Source organism: Salvia hispanica, chromosome 5 (assembly GCF_023119035.1).
Source record: "Salvia hispanica cultivar TCC Black 2014 chromosome 5, UniMelb_Shisp_WGS_1.0, whole genome shotgun sequence".
NCBI classification, from domain to species: Eukaryota; Viridiplantae; Streptophyta; class Magnoliopsida; order Lamiales; family Lamiaceae; genus Salvia; species Salvia hispanica.
In genome coordinates, this window is record NC_062969.1 from 6506432 (window position 1) to 6524118 (window position 17687).

General features: G+C 37.7%; 4 protein-coding genes across 7 annotated transcripts; 2 read left to right on the top strand and 2 right to left on the bottom strand.

Annotated features, from left to right (window-relative positions):
- Positions 1–99: 99 nt before the first annotated feature.
- On the bottom strand, positions 100–3672 carry LOC125190401 (histone-lysine N-methyltransferase, H3 lysine-9 specific SUVH1-like). Its single transcript, XM_048087710.1, has 3 exons — positions 3613–3672; positions 882–3241; positions 100–508 (listed from the first exon to the last, which is right to left on the bottom strand). The coding sequence occupies exon 2, from the start codon at positions 3053–3055 to the stop codon at positions 935–937; it is 2121 nt and encodes a 706-aa protein (XP_047943667.1). The 5' UTR covers positions 3056–3241; positions 3613–3672; the 3' UTR covers positions 100–508; positions 882–934.
- A 2150-nt stretch (positions 3673–5822) lies between these two features.
- LOC125190402 (alpha-L-arabinofuranosidase 1-like) lies at positions 5823–9782 on the top strand. The gene is made up of 16 exons (XM_048087711.1): positions 5823–6013; positions 6441–6656; positions 6862–6916; positions 6997–7208; positions 7306–7424; positions 7506–7653; positions 7749–7818; positions 7905–8050; positions 8124–8222; positions 8296–8440; positions 8515–8633; positions 8708–8779; positions 8856–8959; positions 9042–9294; positions 9380–9526; positions 9622–9782. The coding sequence occupies exons 2-16, from the start codon at positions 6477–6479 to the stop codon at positions 9772–9774; spliced, it is 2022 nt and encodes a 673-aa protein (XP_047943668.1). The 5' UTR covers positions 5823–6013; positions 6441–6476; the 3' UTR covers positions 9775–9782.
- A 92-nt stretch (positions 9783–9874) lies between these two features.
- Positions 9875–14363, bottom strand: LOC125190403 (aladin). 2 transcript variants are annotated; one of them, XR_007170908.1, is made up of 16 exons: positions 14204–14363; positions 14043–14098; positions 13775–13921; positions 13507–13621; positions 13287–13386; positions 13002–13175; positions 12758–12816; positions 12530–12617; positions 12347–12422; positions 11972–12071; positions 11413–11464; positions 11059–11196; positions 10764–10851; positions 10410–10477; positions 10199–10264; positions 9875–10115 (listed from the first exon to the last, which is right to left on the bottom strand). XR_007170908.1 is itself a non-coding variant. In XM_048087712.1 (15 exons), exons 1-14 carry the CDS (start codon positions 14259–14261, stop codon positions 10415–10417), a joined length of 1314 nt encoding a protein of 437 aa, XP_047943669.1. In that variant the 5' UTR covers positions 14262–14363; the 3' UTR covers positions 9875–10115; positions 10410–10414. The 2 variants fall into 2 exon arrangements, 1 of the variants encoding a protein (XP_047943669.1); XM_048087712.1 differs by lacking the exon at positions 10199–10264.
- A 167-nt stretch (positions 14364–14530) lies between these two features.
- LOC125190407 (transcription factor IIIA-like) lies at positions 14531–16827 on the top strand. 3 transcript variants are annotated; one of them, XM_048087715.1, is made up of 7 exons: positions 14677–14687; positions 14816–14944; positions 15186–15344; positions 15462–15738; positions 15830–16098; positions 16186–16329; positions 16437–16827. In XM_048087715.1, the coding sequence occupies exons 3-7, from the start codon at positions 15246–15248 to the stop codon at positions 16593–16595; spliced, it is 948 nt and encodes a 315-aa protein (XP_047943672.1). In that variant the 5' UTR covers positions 14677–14687; positions 14816–14944; positions 15186–15245; the 3' UTR covers positions 16596–16827. The 3 variants fall into 3 exon arrangements, with proteins under 3 accessions (XP_047943675.1, XP_047943672.1, XP_047943674.1); XM_048087718.1 differs by lacking the exon at positions 15186–15344 and having other exon boundaries at positions 14531–14687; XM_048087717.1 differs by lacking the exon at positions 14677–14687 and having other exon boundaries at positions 15830–16065.
- The last annotated feature ends 860 nt before the right edge of the window (positions 16828–17687 follow it).

Below are 17687 nucleotides of genomic sequence, written 5' to 3' on the forward strand. Positions count from 1 at the left end.
TGATAATCATGAGAAAAATGTAACCTTGGCATTGTGAAAATAGACCGAAATACATTGTCACCGACCAGGTTTTTAAGAAAAGAGGAAGCAAACAAGAGATAATAATAAACATAGCATCTATTGAGGAGCAATAATGGAAACCAAATGGATTCCTAGTGCCCTAAATACTGCAAAATCCAAAACAACCAAATATCCAACTCTTGAGTCTTGGTAAACATCCAACAAGAGCAAAAACAGCCATAAATATTTCTGAACATAAGGGTAGCTAGAAAATAAGAGTTAATAAAATTCCAACAAGTCTGCCTAACTGCAGAATCCTACAACATAGGAAAGCAAACTAAGAGATTCTACAACACAACCAGTCCAGCTGCATATCTGCAGATGCTGATAATACACCTTGAGAGGCCCACCTCCTTCCTGCCATCTTCTTCCACAGTGAGAGAGAGACGGGAGTCGGAGGAAAGCCGCATGGGAAAATTTTCACTTTTCTTCAAGCTTGCACCATAACCTATAAATCATTACAGGCATTACATTAGTCTAAACACTGCTTGATTCATCACCGAGTCACGTGCTTATTAGAAATGGCAGCCAAACGAGCATGTAGGATTCGTTCAAAATCATATCAAATGGACAAAACAATCACACTTTTAAGAACATGTGTGTTGTGTAGCTTGTTTAAGGTGTTGTATATTTCTGAGGCATAATAAGCATTGGCAATAACTGAAAAAATTAAGGGGTGGCCCTGGCTGACACCCATTTTTTCTTGATTTATGCAAGTTCTAAGCACGTAGACGATGGGAAGTGCATACAGAAAGCATAGATGTCACCAGTAATGAAATGCATTTACTAAGGTAAAAATAAGGGTAATCACCATAGCTAACCTTTATTTCAAAGCATCAAGCACCGAGAGATTCTCGGCCACCACAGGAGATGGTCAATAGAAGTGACCTCTGCACTTGACTGATCCGCACAAGCACTTCTTCCTCCCTCTGTCTGCTTCTGCGGGTATCCCATAGTCGTACACCAGCTCCTGCATTGGAGGAATGTGGTGTATGGCAAAGAAAGCAATGTGGAGACAAATTCCACTGTCACTTTCCCGCAGAACTGGCTGCCAGAACACATTAGGGGAACAGCTATGGTTCATGAAACGGGACACATTCCCGTTGCTTTTTGCACTTATAACAAGAGGGAAAGGGGCCTTCTTGGCGCTACTAGAGTCATAAACGCGTTCCAGTGGCTCATAGTAGCGACCAGCATCAAAGATGTAACTGTCATCATTTGCATTCTCAAAATCGCTTGCAGTAACCTTGACAATGTCCCCAGCATACTCGCAGATAAAACTCCCTGAACGAATAGGGTCCCACGACCTAAGACCCCAACCCCGGTTCTTCGTCTTGAAAACCTCCAGACGAAATTTTACACCTGCCTGAGATATACGATTTCGACAGTTTGGAGGAGACTGACAAGACTGACCACACTCATGTATCACTGGTTTAGTAGTTAAAAGAACTCCTGCAGACGAATAGGGAAGCAGGCCTTCATTTCTCTGGTTACAAGGACAACTGCTATCGCCCGGTTGGCATCCGCCTAAGCAACGACAACCCGAAAATGGTTTGGATGCCGGAAAAGGTTGAGAGTATTTCAGACTAGCGACATAGGTGAAATGAGCAGGTCCTTTCTCCCCATCAGAGTCGTTTACAAGAGCCACAGGCTGAGTCTCAACACCAGAAGTTAGGTCTGGGATAATAAGGCCGGGCCGAGCAGCAGTCCCATCCCTCCACTGCTGAATCGATTTCCACAGTGAGTAAGCTTCAGGCTGCCCCGGTTGCCTTATCAACTTATACTTAAACACGTTTAAACCAGACTTATTCTTTTCAGCCCACGACTCAATAATCTTGTAAACACCGTCATACACATAAATCTTACCCGGTGCATTACTAGCATCCTTGATACCCCTTATAACTCTAACATCATTACCACGATGCAGACTCTTTTCTAGGGCAAGATTTCCCCTCTCGAGTTTCTGATCGAACATTTGGCCATCTCTCCTCTGAACTCCACCCTGACCACTGTAGATCAACACATTAGTATCATCCCCATCATCATCATCGTAACCTCCGGAAGAAACTATGCTGACGGCTACAGGGTCTTCGCTTCCGGTGACCTTGACACTCATATAATCTATCCCGGCCATGCTCGGAGCATGTACACCCACCAAGCAGAGCTCCATTCTGAAGAAAAAGATATCTCCAACATCAACCCCAGGTACATGGCCAGTCCTCTTCAGGTTGTTTGTCCGCACTCCTTTGGTCATCATAAGATTCGAAGACTTGAGGTCTGGACGTCGGGCACCTCCAGCATTATCACTTGCTTCCTCGAGTTGAGTAAGCGTTCTCCGGATCAGGTCGTAGACCAATAGCACAGTTGCCGTTGTATCCTTGTCACCATTAGCTTTTCTACCCTCATCAAAATCTTTAAGCTTAAACAAGGTTAAGATGTTATTAGCAACTGATTCAACATCAATCTCTGGCCCATTCCCAACTCCTTTCCTCTTCGGACGGCCCCTTCTTTTCTTACCCGAATTGCTAGCATCATCTGCATCACCAACGTTTGTGCCAAATCCACTCACATATTGGTCACTTTGATCCTGTGCATCACTATATCCATCATCCTCGATAACCACAGATGCTGAACCAGGAGTTTTATAGGCGGCCCTCTTAGCCCGACTACTCCCTCCATTCGCCTGTGGAGTCCTAAACGAGTTCAATGGAACTGGATCTGGTATACCACCATTAAAACCAGCATTGGCTGAATGGTTTCGAGTCTGAGATCCATTTGAAACCATAAACGGGTAAAATGGTTGGACTCCAGCAGGGAAAGGACCAGAAGGCGGAACACACACAAAAGGAGTTGGATTAGGGTTTGAAATCGAAGACATGCCTGGAGTGTTCGGGAAAACCGGGACAAGGCTTCTTAAAGGCTTCACATCATATACCCTAGACTTATCAATTGGCGCAGAAGGGGCATTTGGATCAGAGTTAAAACCTTGTTCCATCTAATCAAGATGAAATCTTTCAGCTACTAACCTAATAATTTAGCACAAACCTACAACACCGTTGTTCGACACAGAGATTTTGCAGAAAACTAACAATAAATAAAATTAACAAATGAGTTGCCATAAAGGATCCATATCTCAGAATGGTCACCACTACAGAAGTTTACTGCAGCGAGAACCGGCTTCCTGCATCATGCATAAGCAATGAATCAGAAATTAGACTTGAAAAATCAAATTCAAACGAAGTGAACAGTAAATCCCTAAATTTGACATAAACCCTTGAAAACCCGTTAACAAAATTAGCAAGATTTGGTGAATCAACGCAGCAATAAACATGCACAGCTGCAAAAAAATGTGATCTTTATGCCAAATACAAAACAAAAAAGTTACACTGACATCTGCGGATGGAACAAAAACTTGTAGAAAAAGGAGAAATTAACACCTCTGTTTCTAAAAAAACGATTTTTTTGCGTTTCAACCAAAACCCAAGATCTAATTCTTCGGTTAAAATACAAAAAAGAGAAAGAAAATCTTGAATCTTGAAAGGGAAAATTCACCTGAAGATGGAGAGTAGCTTTTTTTCAGTGTGTTTTCTATTTCGTTTTTTCCTATTTAATGTGATAATAGCGTTATTTATATTCCCGTGTCTCCTTGCTCCGGCAAATTAATGATTCCTTTTCGTGTTTTTTTTTTCTTTTTATTTGTATTCTGAATTTAGAAGTATTTCCAGTGAAATTGTAACAATAATATGTGAAATATTTTCTCAAAGAAAATTCTTGTAGTGCCTGCATATATTCACTTAGTAATTGACATAATAACGTCTAAAAAATTATGTAACAGGAGTAGCATTATGTTAAATATCGTTTGTAGTATTAAACTCATAACTTTTACTAATAAATTAATAAATATAACTCGTGTCCATACATTAATGAATTATATTGAAATTCGAATATTAAAAGCTGAATAAGTACATGGATTTTCTGACTCTCTTAAGTAATTTTGAATTTATTCAGTTCGAATATTATGATTTGCTCTGAATATATTACAAAAATAACAATAACAATTTTAGTAGTGGATTGAGTCCGTCAGCGAACTTTTTTCGGCTACAAAATTAATAACGGCATCGAATTAATTCGCAACTTATCATTTTTACTAGCGAAATTATGAAATTTGGCAGTCGAAATGTCTGATAATAAACAACGATTTTTTTTATAGTGAACTAAGTATATGCATTTATATAGATTTAGGGTTGTAAACGAAATTCGTACATTAATGAATTATATTGAAAATCGAATATTGAAAGTCCAAATTATACATGGGTTGCCCGACTCTCTTGAACAAAGTAATTTTGGATTTATTCGGTATGAATCTTATGATTTGCTTTGAATATATTACTATAACTAACAATAAAATTTTACTAAATGATTGAGTATGTTGCTAATTCTTTCGTGGCAAGAAAATTAATAACGGCATAGAATTAATTCGCAACTAACTAATTTTATCAATAAAATTATGAAATTTGACAATTGAATTGTCAGCTAATAAAGAGCGATTTTTTCTTAGTGAATTACCTACATTTGACATAATTTATGGTTGTAAATGAAATTCGTACATTAATGAATTATATTGAAAATAAGATATTAAGTCCAATAAATACATGGGATGTCTAAATCTCTTGAATGAAGTAATTTTGAATTTATTTGATATGAATTCTATAATTTGCTCTGAATATATTACCATAAATAGCAATATAAATTTTAGTAGTGGATTGAGTCTATTGATAACTTTTTTCGGGTGACCAAATTAATAATAGCTTCAAATCGTTATTAGTATTTCGCAACTAACCACTTTTACTAATAAAATTATGAAATTTGGCATTTGAATTGCATTCTAGAGCGATTGTTGTAGTGAACTACATTCATTTATATATGGCTGAATTCACATTTTAATATGAAAGAAATAGTAAATCATGCTTCATCCCTAGAAATAGTAAATCATGCTTCATCCCTTCAATAAAAATAGAGATATTTGGGATGACACAAAAATTAATATTTAATTGATAAAATAAGAGAAAGGATGAGAAAGTAATTAAAATAGTGTTAGTGTATATTAAGACCTACATTATTCTTAGTGTTTGATGGTAGCTCTAGTGATATAAGTTGTAAATAAATTGCAAGTTGTAAATCATACTTCATTCGTCCCATAAAAATAAAGACATTTGGGACGACACAAAAATTAATGTTTAATTGCTAAAGTAAGAGAGAGGATGAGAAAAGTAATTAAAATAGTGTTAGTGTATATTAGGACCTTCATTATTCTTAGTGTTTGATGGTAGTCCTAGTGATATAAGTTGTAAATAAATTGATATATAAAGGTAAAGAATCGGGGAGAACTTTCCATAAATGAAAATAAACTTTTTTTATGAGACAAATGGAAAAGAAATATGTTCCTATTTTTATGGGACGAAGGAAGTATTCAAATTTGATTAAAAATGTATATATGTGATATGATTGATGACCTGGCAAAATTCTTGTAGATTGTCCTTTATAAATATTCTAAAATCATAAACTAGGCCTGCTTTTCTTTATCAAAAAATAAAAATAAAATCATAAACTAGGATTAGCATTGAGTAAATATGGATAAGTTGTGTTGGTACAAGAAGCAATCACTGTTGAGCAAAATGATAAGTGGGACCAAAAAAGAAACTTTCAAGTAATTGTTTCCAAACTATTGCTGGCAACGATAACTAAGATGAGGAATTAAAAAAAAAAAAAAAAACTAAGATCAAGCTGCCACTTAGTACATTCTTAACGATCAAAAAACACACAAACACACACTGGAAAACACAGAAATTTCTGAGGAAACAGTTATAACCGAAATGATATTTCCTTTTTGATAGAGTTTTCTACTCCATAAACAGAACCCACAAATCAAGATTTAATTTTTCGGAACAATCAGGTAATTTGGAGTGATCCCATCTTATGAAGCAAAAAAATCTGAAGTTTTTCTTATCATGGGCCTTTTCTGCTCAGATTCTTGATTCTTGATTTCCTCTCTGTTGTTACACATTTTTCACACTGAAAAAGTCAACGCTCATTTGCCTACTTTCTTGTTATGAACATGTATGATCTCTTTACAAGATATTATGGCTATGAAAAGAGAGTTTTTCTATTTAAATTAATTATTACTATAACCGTTTTAGACTCTAGTCTCAGTATGAATAGGGAATGTTGCCTTAGATTCTCTGTTTTTGTTGATGAAAATGGTGTTGTCTTGTGTAGCTATTCTGCTTAAGTGCTTCTGCTTTTTATGCTGTTTGATGTTCCAACAGAAAATTCAGCAGAACAAGACATTGTTTTTTTTGTAACGCATTGCATCGTTGCAGGTTTTACTAGGCCTAAGAATCCATCGAGCAAGAGATATGGAGCCAAAATATGCAGCTTGTGTAGTGCTGGCTTTCTCTCTCATGGTCATCATCACTTATTACCTTCAGCCTCATGGAGTTGTAGCCGATGCAACGCAGACAGCATCGTTGTCTCTTAATGCTTCCCAGAGTCCTGCAAAGAAGATTCCTGAGAGGATGTTTGGACTGGCATTTGAGGTCAATTTTTTTTATTGTATTTCAACAGAAGGATTTAACTTTTTTCTTTCTATGCTTAGAGAAGTACTCAACTTGCCCAAATGGAACCAAATCTATCTTTTATGTTCACGCAAATGTGTATATTAGAAAATGAGTTATTGCGAATGAATGGGAAGTGTAGTCGAGCAAGCATCTTTTGTTTTAACTGTTTGAGGATGCTGTGTAGGAGATCAACCATTCCGGGGCCGGTGGGCTTTGGGCAGAGCTTGTCAGCAACCGAGGTCAGTTGATCATAACGAAGAGGTTTTATTGAGAGAACAAGATTGTATAGTAGTCACAGAAAACTGATCTATGTTTGCAGGTTTTGAAGCCGGAGGTCCAAATACTCCTTCAAACATCAGTCCATGGACCATCATTGGCAACGAAACATCTATTCTAGTATCTACGGACAGATCATCCTGCTTCGACAAAAATAAGGTGGCTCTTCAAATGGAGGTGCTCTGTGACGTTGATGGTGATAACATCTGTCCAACAGGAGGAGTTGGAGTCTATAATCCGGGTTATTGGGGAATGGTAAGACAAAAAAATTTCTTCATCAAAGCAATCAGCAAACATTTTCTGATCAAGATTGTGACATACTGTCTGATCTCCTCTTTATGTTTTATTGTAGAATATTGAGAAAGGAAAGAGGTATAGAGTGGCGTTCTATGTCCGTTCGTTGCAACCGATTGAAATGTCTGTGTCATTCATTGGCTCAAAGGAGCAGAAGCTAGCTACATATGATATAAAGTAAGAAAGAGTAATTGATATTTTGCTGATTTTGAGTACATACATCAGCATTAGTATCTTTGCTCTGATCTGCTTGTGCAGGGATGACGACGTTGCAGAGTGGAAGAAGATGGAGATGGTGTTGGAAGCATATGGATCAGATGCTAATTCAAGACTGCAGCTGACAACATCAAAAAGCTCAACAATATGGCTTGATCAAGTCTCAGCACTACCTTTGGACACTCACAATGTGGGAGTGATTTCACATTTCTTTATGTAATTTAAAATGATATAAAACTGAAGTTTTCTGTGACTGAGATTGTTGTCCATATCTTCCATTTTCAGGGACATGGATTTCGACAAGATCTTTTCAACATGCTTGCTGCTTTGAAGCCGGGATTTATCAGATTTCCGGGTACTTGATGTGTACAGATATCCAATTTCCACTGTTCATAGAATTCAACTACAAGAGAGTGTGACTTTGGTGTATTTTCCTGAAAGGCGGCTCGTATGTCGAAGGAGGCAGACTGATGAACGCATTTAGATGGAGAGAAACTATAGGCGCATGGGAAGAGAGACCGGGTCATTTCAATGATGTTTGGCAGTACTGGACCGATGACGGACTTGGTTATTTTGAGTACTTACAAGTACTTCCTTCCTCCCTCCCCCTCTCTCTCTCTCATTTGATGGAACATCTGATGTATGTGTATAACTCCACAGCTTGCTGAGGATTTAGGCACGTCGCCTATTTGGGTAGTCAACATAGGAATTAGCAGAAATGAACAAGTTGACAATTCACTCCTTATGCCCTTTGTGCAAGTAAGAGTCTTACCAAACAAACATCGTTTGAAGTTTTTCCTAGTTCAACCATTTAGGCATATCTTCTGTGCAGGATACTCTTGACGCGATTGAGTTTGCTAGAGGAGACGCGTCTTCCACAATGGGCTCTGCCCGGGCAGCAATGGGCCATCCTGAGCCTTTTGATCTGCAGTACGTTGCTGCTGGAAATCAGGACTGTTGGAAAAAGAATTATCGCGGTATGCCTGCTACAGCTCTAGCCCACATTCATACATCATTGCGTTTAGATTCTTATTATGCTGCAACGTGTTAGGGAGCTACATGAAGTTTTACAATGCAATAAAAGAGGCCTATCCAGATATCAAGATCATCACAAACTGTGATGCTTCAGCTGCAGTGTTGGACCATCCAGCAGATTTGTATGATTATCATGTGAGGAAAAATTCAATCACTGTAATGATAACCTTTATACAGTAATCTGATCCTTTTTTTGACCCATGGTGAAGGTCTACACAAATGCAAACTCCATGTTTTCGATGGCTCACAACTTCGATCACACCTCAAGAAACGGACCAAAGGTGTTTGAGGCGTCTCTTAACTATCTGATTCGTTATCTGCAAAGGTTTCTCACCCGTGTTCTCAACCATATTTCAGGCTTTTGTGAGCGAATACGCTGTCACAGGAGGCGAGGCTGGCAGGGGAAATATGCTGAAAGCACTAGCTGAGGCCGGTTTTCTCATAGGACTAGAGAGAAACAGGTACTGACACAAGTCTTCTTTGCCCGTCTCTGCCTGCTAGTCTCAACTGATTAAGACGTGTGCATCTGTCTTTCTTTTGCAGTGACGCTGTTGAGATGGCCAGCAGTGCGCCGTTGTTTGTGAATGTCAACGATCAGAGGTTCAATCCAGATGCAATAGTTTTCGACTCTTCAAAGGTCTATGGCACGCCTACCTACTGGATGCAGCACTTGTTCAAGGCATCAAATGGCGCCACCCTTCTTGATTCCACGCTGCAATCGCCTTCCTCCTCCCTCACCGCATCTGCCATTTCATGGACTGATGCAGACAGCGGCAGGAGCTACATCAGAGTAAAGGTAACAGCAGTTTCCCGCACTAAAAATTGAGATAATGATATTTCATCTCGTATTTTATTCGTCTTGCACGTGAGACCTTGTTCAGGTTGTGAACTTTGGAGGCAACAGAGTGAATCTGAAGCTTTCTGTCGAGGGATTGGACAACAGGTCTATAGAATCAGCCGGCTCTACATTGACTACGCTAACATCTACTAATGTGAAGGACGAAAATTCGTTCAAAGAACCCAAAAAGGTAAAAAAAATCTAAATTCTTGATGCATAACTGTGAACCTTCAACATTCAACAAACTCATGTTGTCGTCGTCTCAATGGACTCTTATTTATGCAGGTTTCGCCAGTTATAAACGCACTCAAAAATGCCAGCAACAAAATGACATTTGTTATACCTCCATATTCTTTCATTTCAATTGACTTGCTGCGAAAATCACATGTTATTCAAGATGCAGGATCTAATGGTGTCTATGAGTCACGAGTTATTTGAGATTTTAAGACTCTGAATATCTGGCCAATCTGGATCAGGATATGGAAGATAAAAGATGATGGCGATGACAAGTAGCAATTCATAACATGATTACTGAATGTTGTATTAAAGCGCATGAAAGGGGACTTGCAATAAGAACTTAGTTTTACACAAATTCAGAACGTAGTTGATCACATCAGTTTACAACAAAACTTAGTACCCTTAAATGGGTGTATTTTTTAATTAACAGTGTCACAGAAAATATAGCATCTCTCCGAAAAGTCCCATCAAGTTCATAGATTGTTCACTTCAGTTCCTTGGTGATGAACTGACAAGACCGCTGCATGCAATCTCTGCATAACCTGAAATCAGAAACCGCACTTCAGAACTTGTACAGGAAAGGCTGGAGCAACAAAAATCATCAATTTTAAATAGATATACTAACCATATTTTTGCTTGGTCACAGCCACTAAGTTCTGGTAATTTACATTTTGACTTCTTGGGTTCATCTCTACAGTTTGGATCAAAAGTTGAAGTGATAGATGAATCAGATTTCCTCTTTGCAATAGCATTAAATTCATACGCCGATCATCTTTTAAGATGAACAGATATACTATAGCTGGAAATCATATTAAGAAGGGCAAACAAACTCAAACCTCAACTATGGTAGATTATTTGAACGGAATATAAGAGGGTAGGTGCAGCAAAATCCACTGCTCCAGCACTGCACGATAAAGATATTTAATTGAGATGGTTTCATGTGGTGGAATTAAGATAGTGCAGCTTAACCCCTTACCCCCCACTGGAATAAAAGCAACTCTGTGTTTTTTGTTTAGATTCAATGACACATAAGCTCTAATATACACTTCTACAACATTATGCAGTTTGTATAGCTTGTACAAGCATGCTCATCAATATAATACGTTCACATAAACCTTACAATCTAAAAATAGCACAATACATAACACGCTAAATGCAGAAAAAGATGAAGGTGAAGGCAAATGACGAACCACAGAAAACAATGGTCCTTGTTTAAATTTGTCGTAGAATGAAAATGCCACTGGCTTTGGATTGTCCCCAGGACCTCGGATGAACCCACTGGATTGGCCAAAATACACGAAAGAGTATGTTTAGGAACAAAATACAAGCATCCAGAAAGTTTGAAACAGAAATCTACTGCAGCCATCATAACATGTTTAAACTTTTGGTTTTTTGAGCAATGAAGAAAACGAACCTAAATATATACTTAATAAAAAGGAACTAGAAAAGAGATAAGAGAATCATAAAATCCAAATTTCAACTTACACCAACGATGTTGAAATTAAGGGAGTTCTTTTAACATCAAATACCGCAACAAGCCCGATGTATTGCTCATCACCATCTTTATATGACACCGCCAATCTCTCTCCTGAAGCATCCCATGCTATCTTCTCAATGACCTGGCTGCAGAATAATGGCATAACGTTAGTAAACAATCAATCAAATTTAGTGATTGCATGGCCTTCGAGTATCAATATGCATGTAAAGCCAAATTCCTTGAAGCATTATTTCAGTATTAGGAAAAAAATGATTTTGTTTAAAAGCTGATCTAAACTGCTTGTCGCCTGATAACCAGAGAACATGGCAAGTATATACAGCTAAGTTAAAAGATTTCTGTACCTGTCGGTCAATAATTTTATCTCTGGCAATTCAACTGGTATAAGATGTGCATCTGAAAATCAAAACGAGGTTAAAAGTCAAAGGTCTCAGAAAAAAGTAATATATACACAAACAAATACCATTTCAAAAATACTGAGACATTAGATCAAATATGATAAAAATGTCATCTCAAAGTATATCTTGGAAAGTTAGATAAGCTACCCAACAACGACCAAAAGCATGTCAGTCAAAAAATGTCCACAGATTTATAATACCAAAAAGAAGGATCTTCAAATTAAGGAACTAAGAGCAGTCTGGAAGTTCCTTCATTATCTGTTTGCATTGGTGACACTCCAAATAAAAAAATTTATGCAAACGCTTATATGCATTTATCTTAAGAGATAGTAGTAAGTTACTAACATCACAACATAATCACAGATATGCATGAGAACTGAACAACCATTGTCTGGTGCTGATATCTAATTAAGAATCCACACAAATAGCAATTTCATTCAATCTGAATAGTAGGACAAACAATGACAAAATAGATCAATTACAGGATATGTTACAGAATGCATACCTAGGGACGGAGGTTTGGATGTAAAGTGAATGGAACCTAATGATGCGGATTCTGAGAAAGAAAGAAGTACCATACAGCCATCTGGATCCCATGTTGCTCCCTATCACCAACAATTAGATGAAACAAAACAAGAATTTACTTGCTGAATTCGTCCACCAATAAGAATATGAGCATCTATTATAAATGCAGAGCATGTAAATAACTTTTTGCATTTACGAGACTTTGAACGTCAGTCACCTGAGTACAAGACAAGACATTCCATAAAAGATGTTTAAAGGGGGAGGTAAGGGGCAGGCAAGACTAAAACATGGATTCTGAGAATATATAACAAAACTGATAAATATCACTAATTTAGATAACAGATTATCCACGAACCGTGACAAACCCATTCTTTGAGGACCATGGTTCCGATGTCCATGTGTTTGTCTCCCAGAGATAAAATGTTCCATCACTGCATCATAAAAGGCAACACCAAATCGTTATTTGTTGGTAGGTGTATCTTCAAGAACTAAATAACAATGCAAATCAATTTAGATGGCAAATGGTAAATCACAGTACAATTTTGCAGAAAAGAAATAATCTCCTGATGGAGACCACTTTAACAATGATATGCCTCCTAGGCCCCTTCGAATAGGAGTGCCCAGACCTGTCGTTGAAAGGAAGAAATCAGACATAAGAAGAATGATATAAGCATGCATGAAGTCTATAACTATAGTTTATGATGCTTTCAAAACTTTTGCATTCTGCAGATTGTTTTGTAATAGAGATTGATAAGATGACATGTACCTAGTGAAACATCCCAAATGGTGAACGATGAACTCTCATATGAAGCTGAAGCTAAATATGTAAAACTAAGTCAAGGAATATGCAGAATGTTGGATTCATATAATCTTTTCCCTTGAGAAGAGAGAATGACAGACAACAAAAGTTCAGCTAACAAATTGGGTCAGAATGAGTCAGAGTAAGTGAACAATATTTAACAGAAATTTCAACCAACAAATAGACAGTTGCATATAGTTCTCATGGATATCTTCCATCAGGACTCCATGAAAGTGCAGTAATCTGTTCAGAATCAGAACTCTGAAGGAAATCTACCAGAGTCCATCGTGTCACAGAGCCCCTTGAAAGTGGGTTCGAAGTCACCCCAGATCTTACAGATGGAACATTACCGGGAGAAGAAGCAGCCCAAATGCAAATTCCACCCCTATAATAATAAACCACAACAACAAAACCAAGTAACAGATTTTAACTAAACAGCAAAATTAAAATGAATAAACAAAATATAGATTAAACAGATTATTTTTGTGGGACTCACTTGCATGCAACAGAAAGGGTTTTCCCTCCATTTGGTCTCCACTCAAGAATTTTTACATCCTTTTGGGATTCATGGGACAAGACGCAAGGAACCTTTCCATCTGGTAGATGACAAAAGTAAGGAGAAAAGACATCACTTATGATAGGATCAAAATGCAACGACAATTTAAGTACCAGAGGAGCAACCAAAAATCACCATCAAGAAATTTCACAGCACTTACCAGAATCATTGTAGTCACAGATCATCACCTGATGATGTGAAGAAACAAATGCTAAAATCTGTTTGTGGTTGTGCCAACTTACACTGTGAAGATCAATGCCATTTAAGAGGTTTACCTGAAAGTAAAAATAGATAGCAGAAGTATTAACACTTATTGCATCTAACCACTGCCCTCCTCTCGATAACTATAAATAGCTATAGCATGCATATTAGTGCCAGAAAGCAAGCAGATGTATGCACAAAAAATGCAAATCTACGATGATAATTACATCGGCAGGCTGCAAAAGAGGCCTGAGGGAGCCACTGAACAGAGCCTCTAGTACCGAATTACCCTTCCTCCGTTCAACCGTTTCCTGCTCAGTCCCCACCCCCAACAAACTCTCTGATTCGAATTGGATCGGACTGAATATATTCCCCTGCAATTATACCAATCAATGGGCCGTATACATCAAATTATTAACAACTAAGTATCACAGCCCTGAAAACCACTAGTACACAACAAAAAAGATTAAGCAAAGAACGATTAGAATGGAGTACGAGTATTTTAGAGTAGGTATCATTGGCTTGATCATCTCCCAGGTGGTCTGCCGTAACTGCGTGGAAATTAAGCAAAATTTGAGAACCAATGCGGAACCGAAATCATTATAATTGAAGTTTGCAAAAATGAGATACAGTGGGCTTCGATGAGAAATTGTTACCTAGTTCCCTGTTGATTTCGCAAATGGTGACCGTGCCTGGCTGAGGAAAAGAAGGCATCGCGTCAAGAGGTGTAGTGTTGGCGTGACTGATGAGAGAGAGAGAGACAGAGAGAGTAGGGTTTATAGCGATTTTTTGTTTAGTTCCCGCCGGTATTCGCAGTGTGTATTTGAGGGTCTGATATACGAATTCCGGCTTTCAGAGGGGTCAAACGTAATAATACAGTATTTGAGGGTTCGATTGTCTGAAAAGAACTCTCTTCCAAAATTACCCCTCTCGTTTCCTATATATTCAACCCTAACTCTCTCTTCTTTTAGCTCGCCCTTGTCATAGTCTACAGCTAAACTGTGTTTCGATGGCGGTGGGGAAGTAGATAAAGCGCGCGATGCAATCTTCCGAGACATCAGGAGATACCACTGCGACTTCTGCGGAATTTGCCGGTCGAAGAAAACCCTGATCGCCGCTCACATCCGTACTCACCACGAGGTGTGTGATTGGTTATGTGTTTTTTATTTCATTCATGTGTTTTTAAGATCTGAGTAGAATTACTGTTATGCAATTAAGCAATTTACAGTCAAATTCTGTTAATTGATGAGGGATTTTGTGAATTGCAGGAAGAAAGTAAGAAGGGGCTGAACGAAGAAAAGGAGCATGGCGAGAAACTGAATGTGTGCGAACACTGTGGTGTGAGCTTTCGGAAGCCTGCCCTTCTGAAGCAGCATATGCAGAGCCATTCGCTTGAGGTCAGTTTTTCAATTGACTTCTGTATATAATTAGTATACCTTCACATGTATTATATGTTGTGTTGTTGAATTATGTTTTGATAAAGATTGTTGCAAGTTAATCTATTTCTATCGATTGTGTTACTGGAGGATAGAGGATTTAAGAACAATCTCTTTTCTTAATTTATGTGCAATCTTAGAAGGTTTGCTTTGTCTATGTGCTTCTGTGTATCTGGACCACTAAAAAAATAACGTTTTGCAGATTGAAGTATGGCAGAACTCTGAGTGTGAAGCATTGGATCCCAAATAAAAGAACTCCAAAATGCGAGAGGCAGAAAATGTTACCTTGAATGGATCAGTACCAGGCAGGGGACTGCCTGCGAAGCTCCATCAAGTGTGCCTCAGTCACGCTTGCTATTCTGTGAGGTTTGGGGATTCTTTTGTTACTGGGTTGGAGTAGATCAAAAACCCTTATATTGAAAGCTTCTATGAAAGTTCTGCACGATTATCTTCTGATAATAATTATGTTTCGTTGCAGAGGCCTTTTATTTGCCCGTTGGACGATTGCCACTCCAGTTACAGAAGGAAAGATCACTTGACCAGACACATGCTTCAGCATGAAGGAAAACTGTTTGAATGTACTTTTGAGGGCTGCAAGAAGAATTTTACGTTACAGGGTAATCTGACAAGGCATGTCAAGGAATTCCATGATGAATCTGCTTCTGCTGAAGTTAAGCAACATGTCTGCTCGGAGCACGGGTGTGGGAAGGTCTTTAAATATCTCTCGAAATTGAAACAGCATGAGGATTCTCATGGTAAGTTACTGTTGTTTTGATTCCTACGCAATCAAGTTATATTTTGATGGTAACATATGTTATTCATTTGTTATGTTTGGGTTTAATGCAGTTAAGCTGGATTCGGTTGAGGCGTTCTGCGCAGAACCGGACTGTATGAAATACTTTTCCAATGAGCGGTGCCTCAAGGAGCATATTCGGTCTTGCCATCAATACATTATGTGTGATCAATGCGGCACAAAGCAGCTAAAGAAAAACATCAAGCGTCACATGCGCACGCATGAAGAAGGGCCTTCCTTGGAGAGGATCAAATGTAGTTTCAAGGGCTGCATGCTAACATTTTCAAATGTAAGCCCCTTCCCTTCCAAAACCCATCTACTTGTAATGTGCCCCTCTTCCTTGAGCTCATCTTGTGAACAAAATAATTTCATCAAGATTAAACATGTCTCACTCCCTTCTCTTGTACAGACATCAAATCTCAATCAACATATAAAGGCTGTGCACCTGGAACTAAAACCATTTGTCTGTGGCATGCCCGGTTGTCACGAGAGATTTGCATTCAAACACGTGAGGAACAGGCACGAACAAACTGGGTGCCACATCTATACTCGTGTAAGAGCTCTTGCTTCTCGAGCCAATTAATAATCTTCATCATAAGCCAATTTGACAGCAGCATTAGACAATACCTTATCTCTGGATTATGATCTGTTTGTGTTTAGGGAAATTTTGAAGAATCTGATGAGCAAATCCGGTCAAGGCCAAGAGGTGGAAGGAAAAGGAAGTACCCGGTCATTGAGACACTGTTGCGTAAAAGGATTGTTCCGCCCAGTGAACCAGAGCTTGCCAGCAATGACGAGCATAATAACTCATCATGTTAGTCCATTCGTTTAGGTGTATCTCCACGGTAGGTGACTCTCTTAAGGATCTTGGAATTAGGATATGTTATTTGTGTATGATCCTATTGATCGCACGTAGTAGTATATAAAATGTTAATTAGTGAAGGTTTGGGCACAAAACATATGTATTGTTAAGATTTTGCCTAGTAGGTGCAATGGGTTTGTGTATATGTCTTTTGTTGGTGCAATATAAGTTCTAACTTCTAATTATCAATTATTGTCTATTTGTCTTTGTTTATTAAATTATTTAGTTTGGCCCTGGGGATTGTGCTTCTTGGCTCTTCTGCTTATTTGTAATCACTAATGCCATTTCTTCAATTTTAGTAATTTGTGAAGATGTGAGAGGAGCTGTAATTGATTGCGCTCTAGCAACAAGGGTAGATCATAAAATTCATTCTATTTTTAGTCACTTTTATCAAATTCATCATAGTTATTTGAATCTATCAATTAATTATTTCAGTTCTATCTTTAATCTTTTGAATTTATAAAATTTATCCTCATTTTTTAAACATTTGTAGTACTTTTTTTGGAATAAATCATATCTTCTACGTCATTTCATGATTCAAATGTTGGCGTGAAATTTTATGATCAAATTGCTGAAGGTTGAAAAGATTATATAGAATGGATTAGTTGGATAAATATGATACAAGGTATAAAAAATTCAAATATTGGGGTGGAATTTACAAAATTACACAAATTTTGGATATTTGACATTATTAAACCCACAAAAATTTTAGTTTTTGTTTATAGGACAAATTGTTATTTAAATTATGTAGTTGTATTGTATGGTCAATCTACCAATGTTTGAGTAGAAAATACCACTATTAAATTACAAAGTTTCATATTTTTTTTTCTTCATTATCCATTCACAAAAAACTCATGCCAAATGAAGTTGCCAAGTTATGCATTCGGCACGCCAATAGGATAAGTTTGTGTCGAAAATCTATCGGATTGGGTTGGATGGAAAATATACACCGCCCGATAAATTACATAACATTTTATGCAATATTTAAAGTTCATTGGCAAAATAAAACTATTTTAAAAATTCATGATTTTACATACAATTTGTCATTT

Coding starts and splice junctions, on each gene's coding strand:
- LOC125190401 (XM_048087710.1), bottom strand. CDS start 3,055: ATGGAACAAGGTTTTAACTCTGATCCAAATGCCCCTTCTGCGCCAATT.
- LOC125190402 (XM_048087711.1), top strand. CDS start 6,477: ATGGAGCCAAAATATGCAGCTTGTGTAGTGCTGGCTTTCTCTCTCATG. Junction 7,654..7,748: donor TACCTTTGGACACTCACAAT/GTGGGAGTGATT, acceptor TTCCATTTTCAG/GGACATGGATTTCGACAAGA. Junction 8,780..8,855: donor CCTCAAGAAACGGACCAAAG/GTGTTTGAGGCG, acceptor ACCATATTTCAG/GCTTTTGTGAGCGAATACGC.
- LOC125190403 (XM_048087712.1), bottom strand. CDS start 14,261: ATGCCTTCTTTTCCTCAGCCAGGCACGGTCACCATTTGCGAAATCAAC. Junction 12,072..12,346: donor CAAAGAATGGGTTTGTCACG/GTTCGTGGATAA, acceptor TGTTGGTGATAG/GGAGCAACATGGGATCCAGA. Junction 11,465..11,971: donor ATCCAAACCTCCGTCCCTAG/GTATGCATTCTG, acceptor TTTGATTTTCAG/ATGCACATCTTATACCAGTT.
- LOC125190407 (XM_048087715.1), top strand. CDS start 15,246: ATGCGAGAGGCAGAAAATGTTACCTTGAATGGATCAGTACCAGGCAGG. Junction 16,099..16,185: donor CTTCCAAAACCCATCTACTT/GTAATGTGCCCC, acceptor TCTCTTGTACAG/ACATCAAATCTCAATCAACA. Junction 16,330..16,436: donor GGTGCCACATCTATACTCGT/GTAAGAGCTCTT, acceptor GTTTGTGTTTAG/GGAAATTTTGAAGAATCTGA.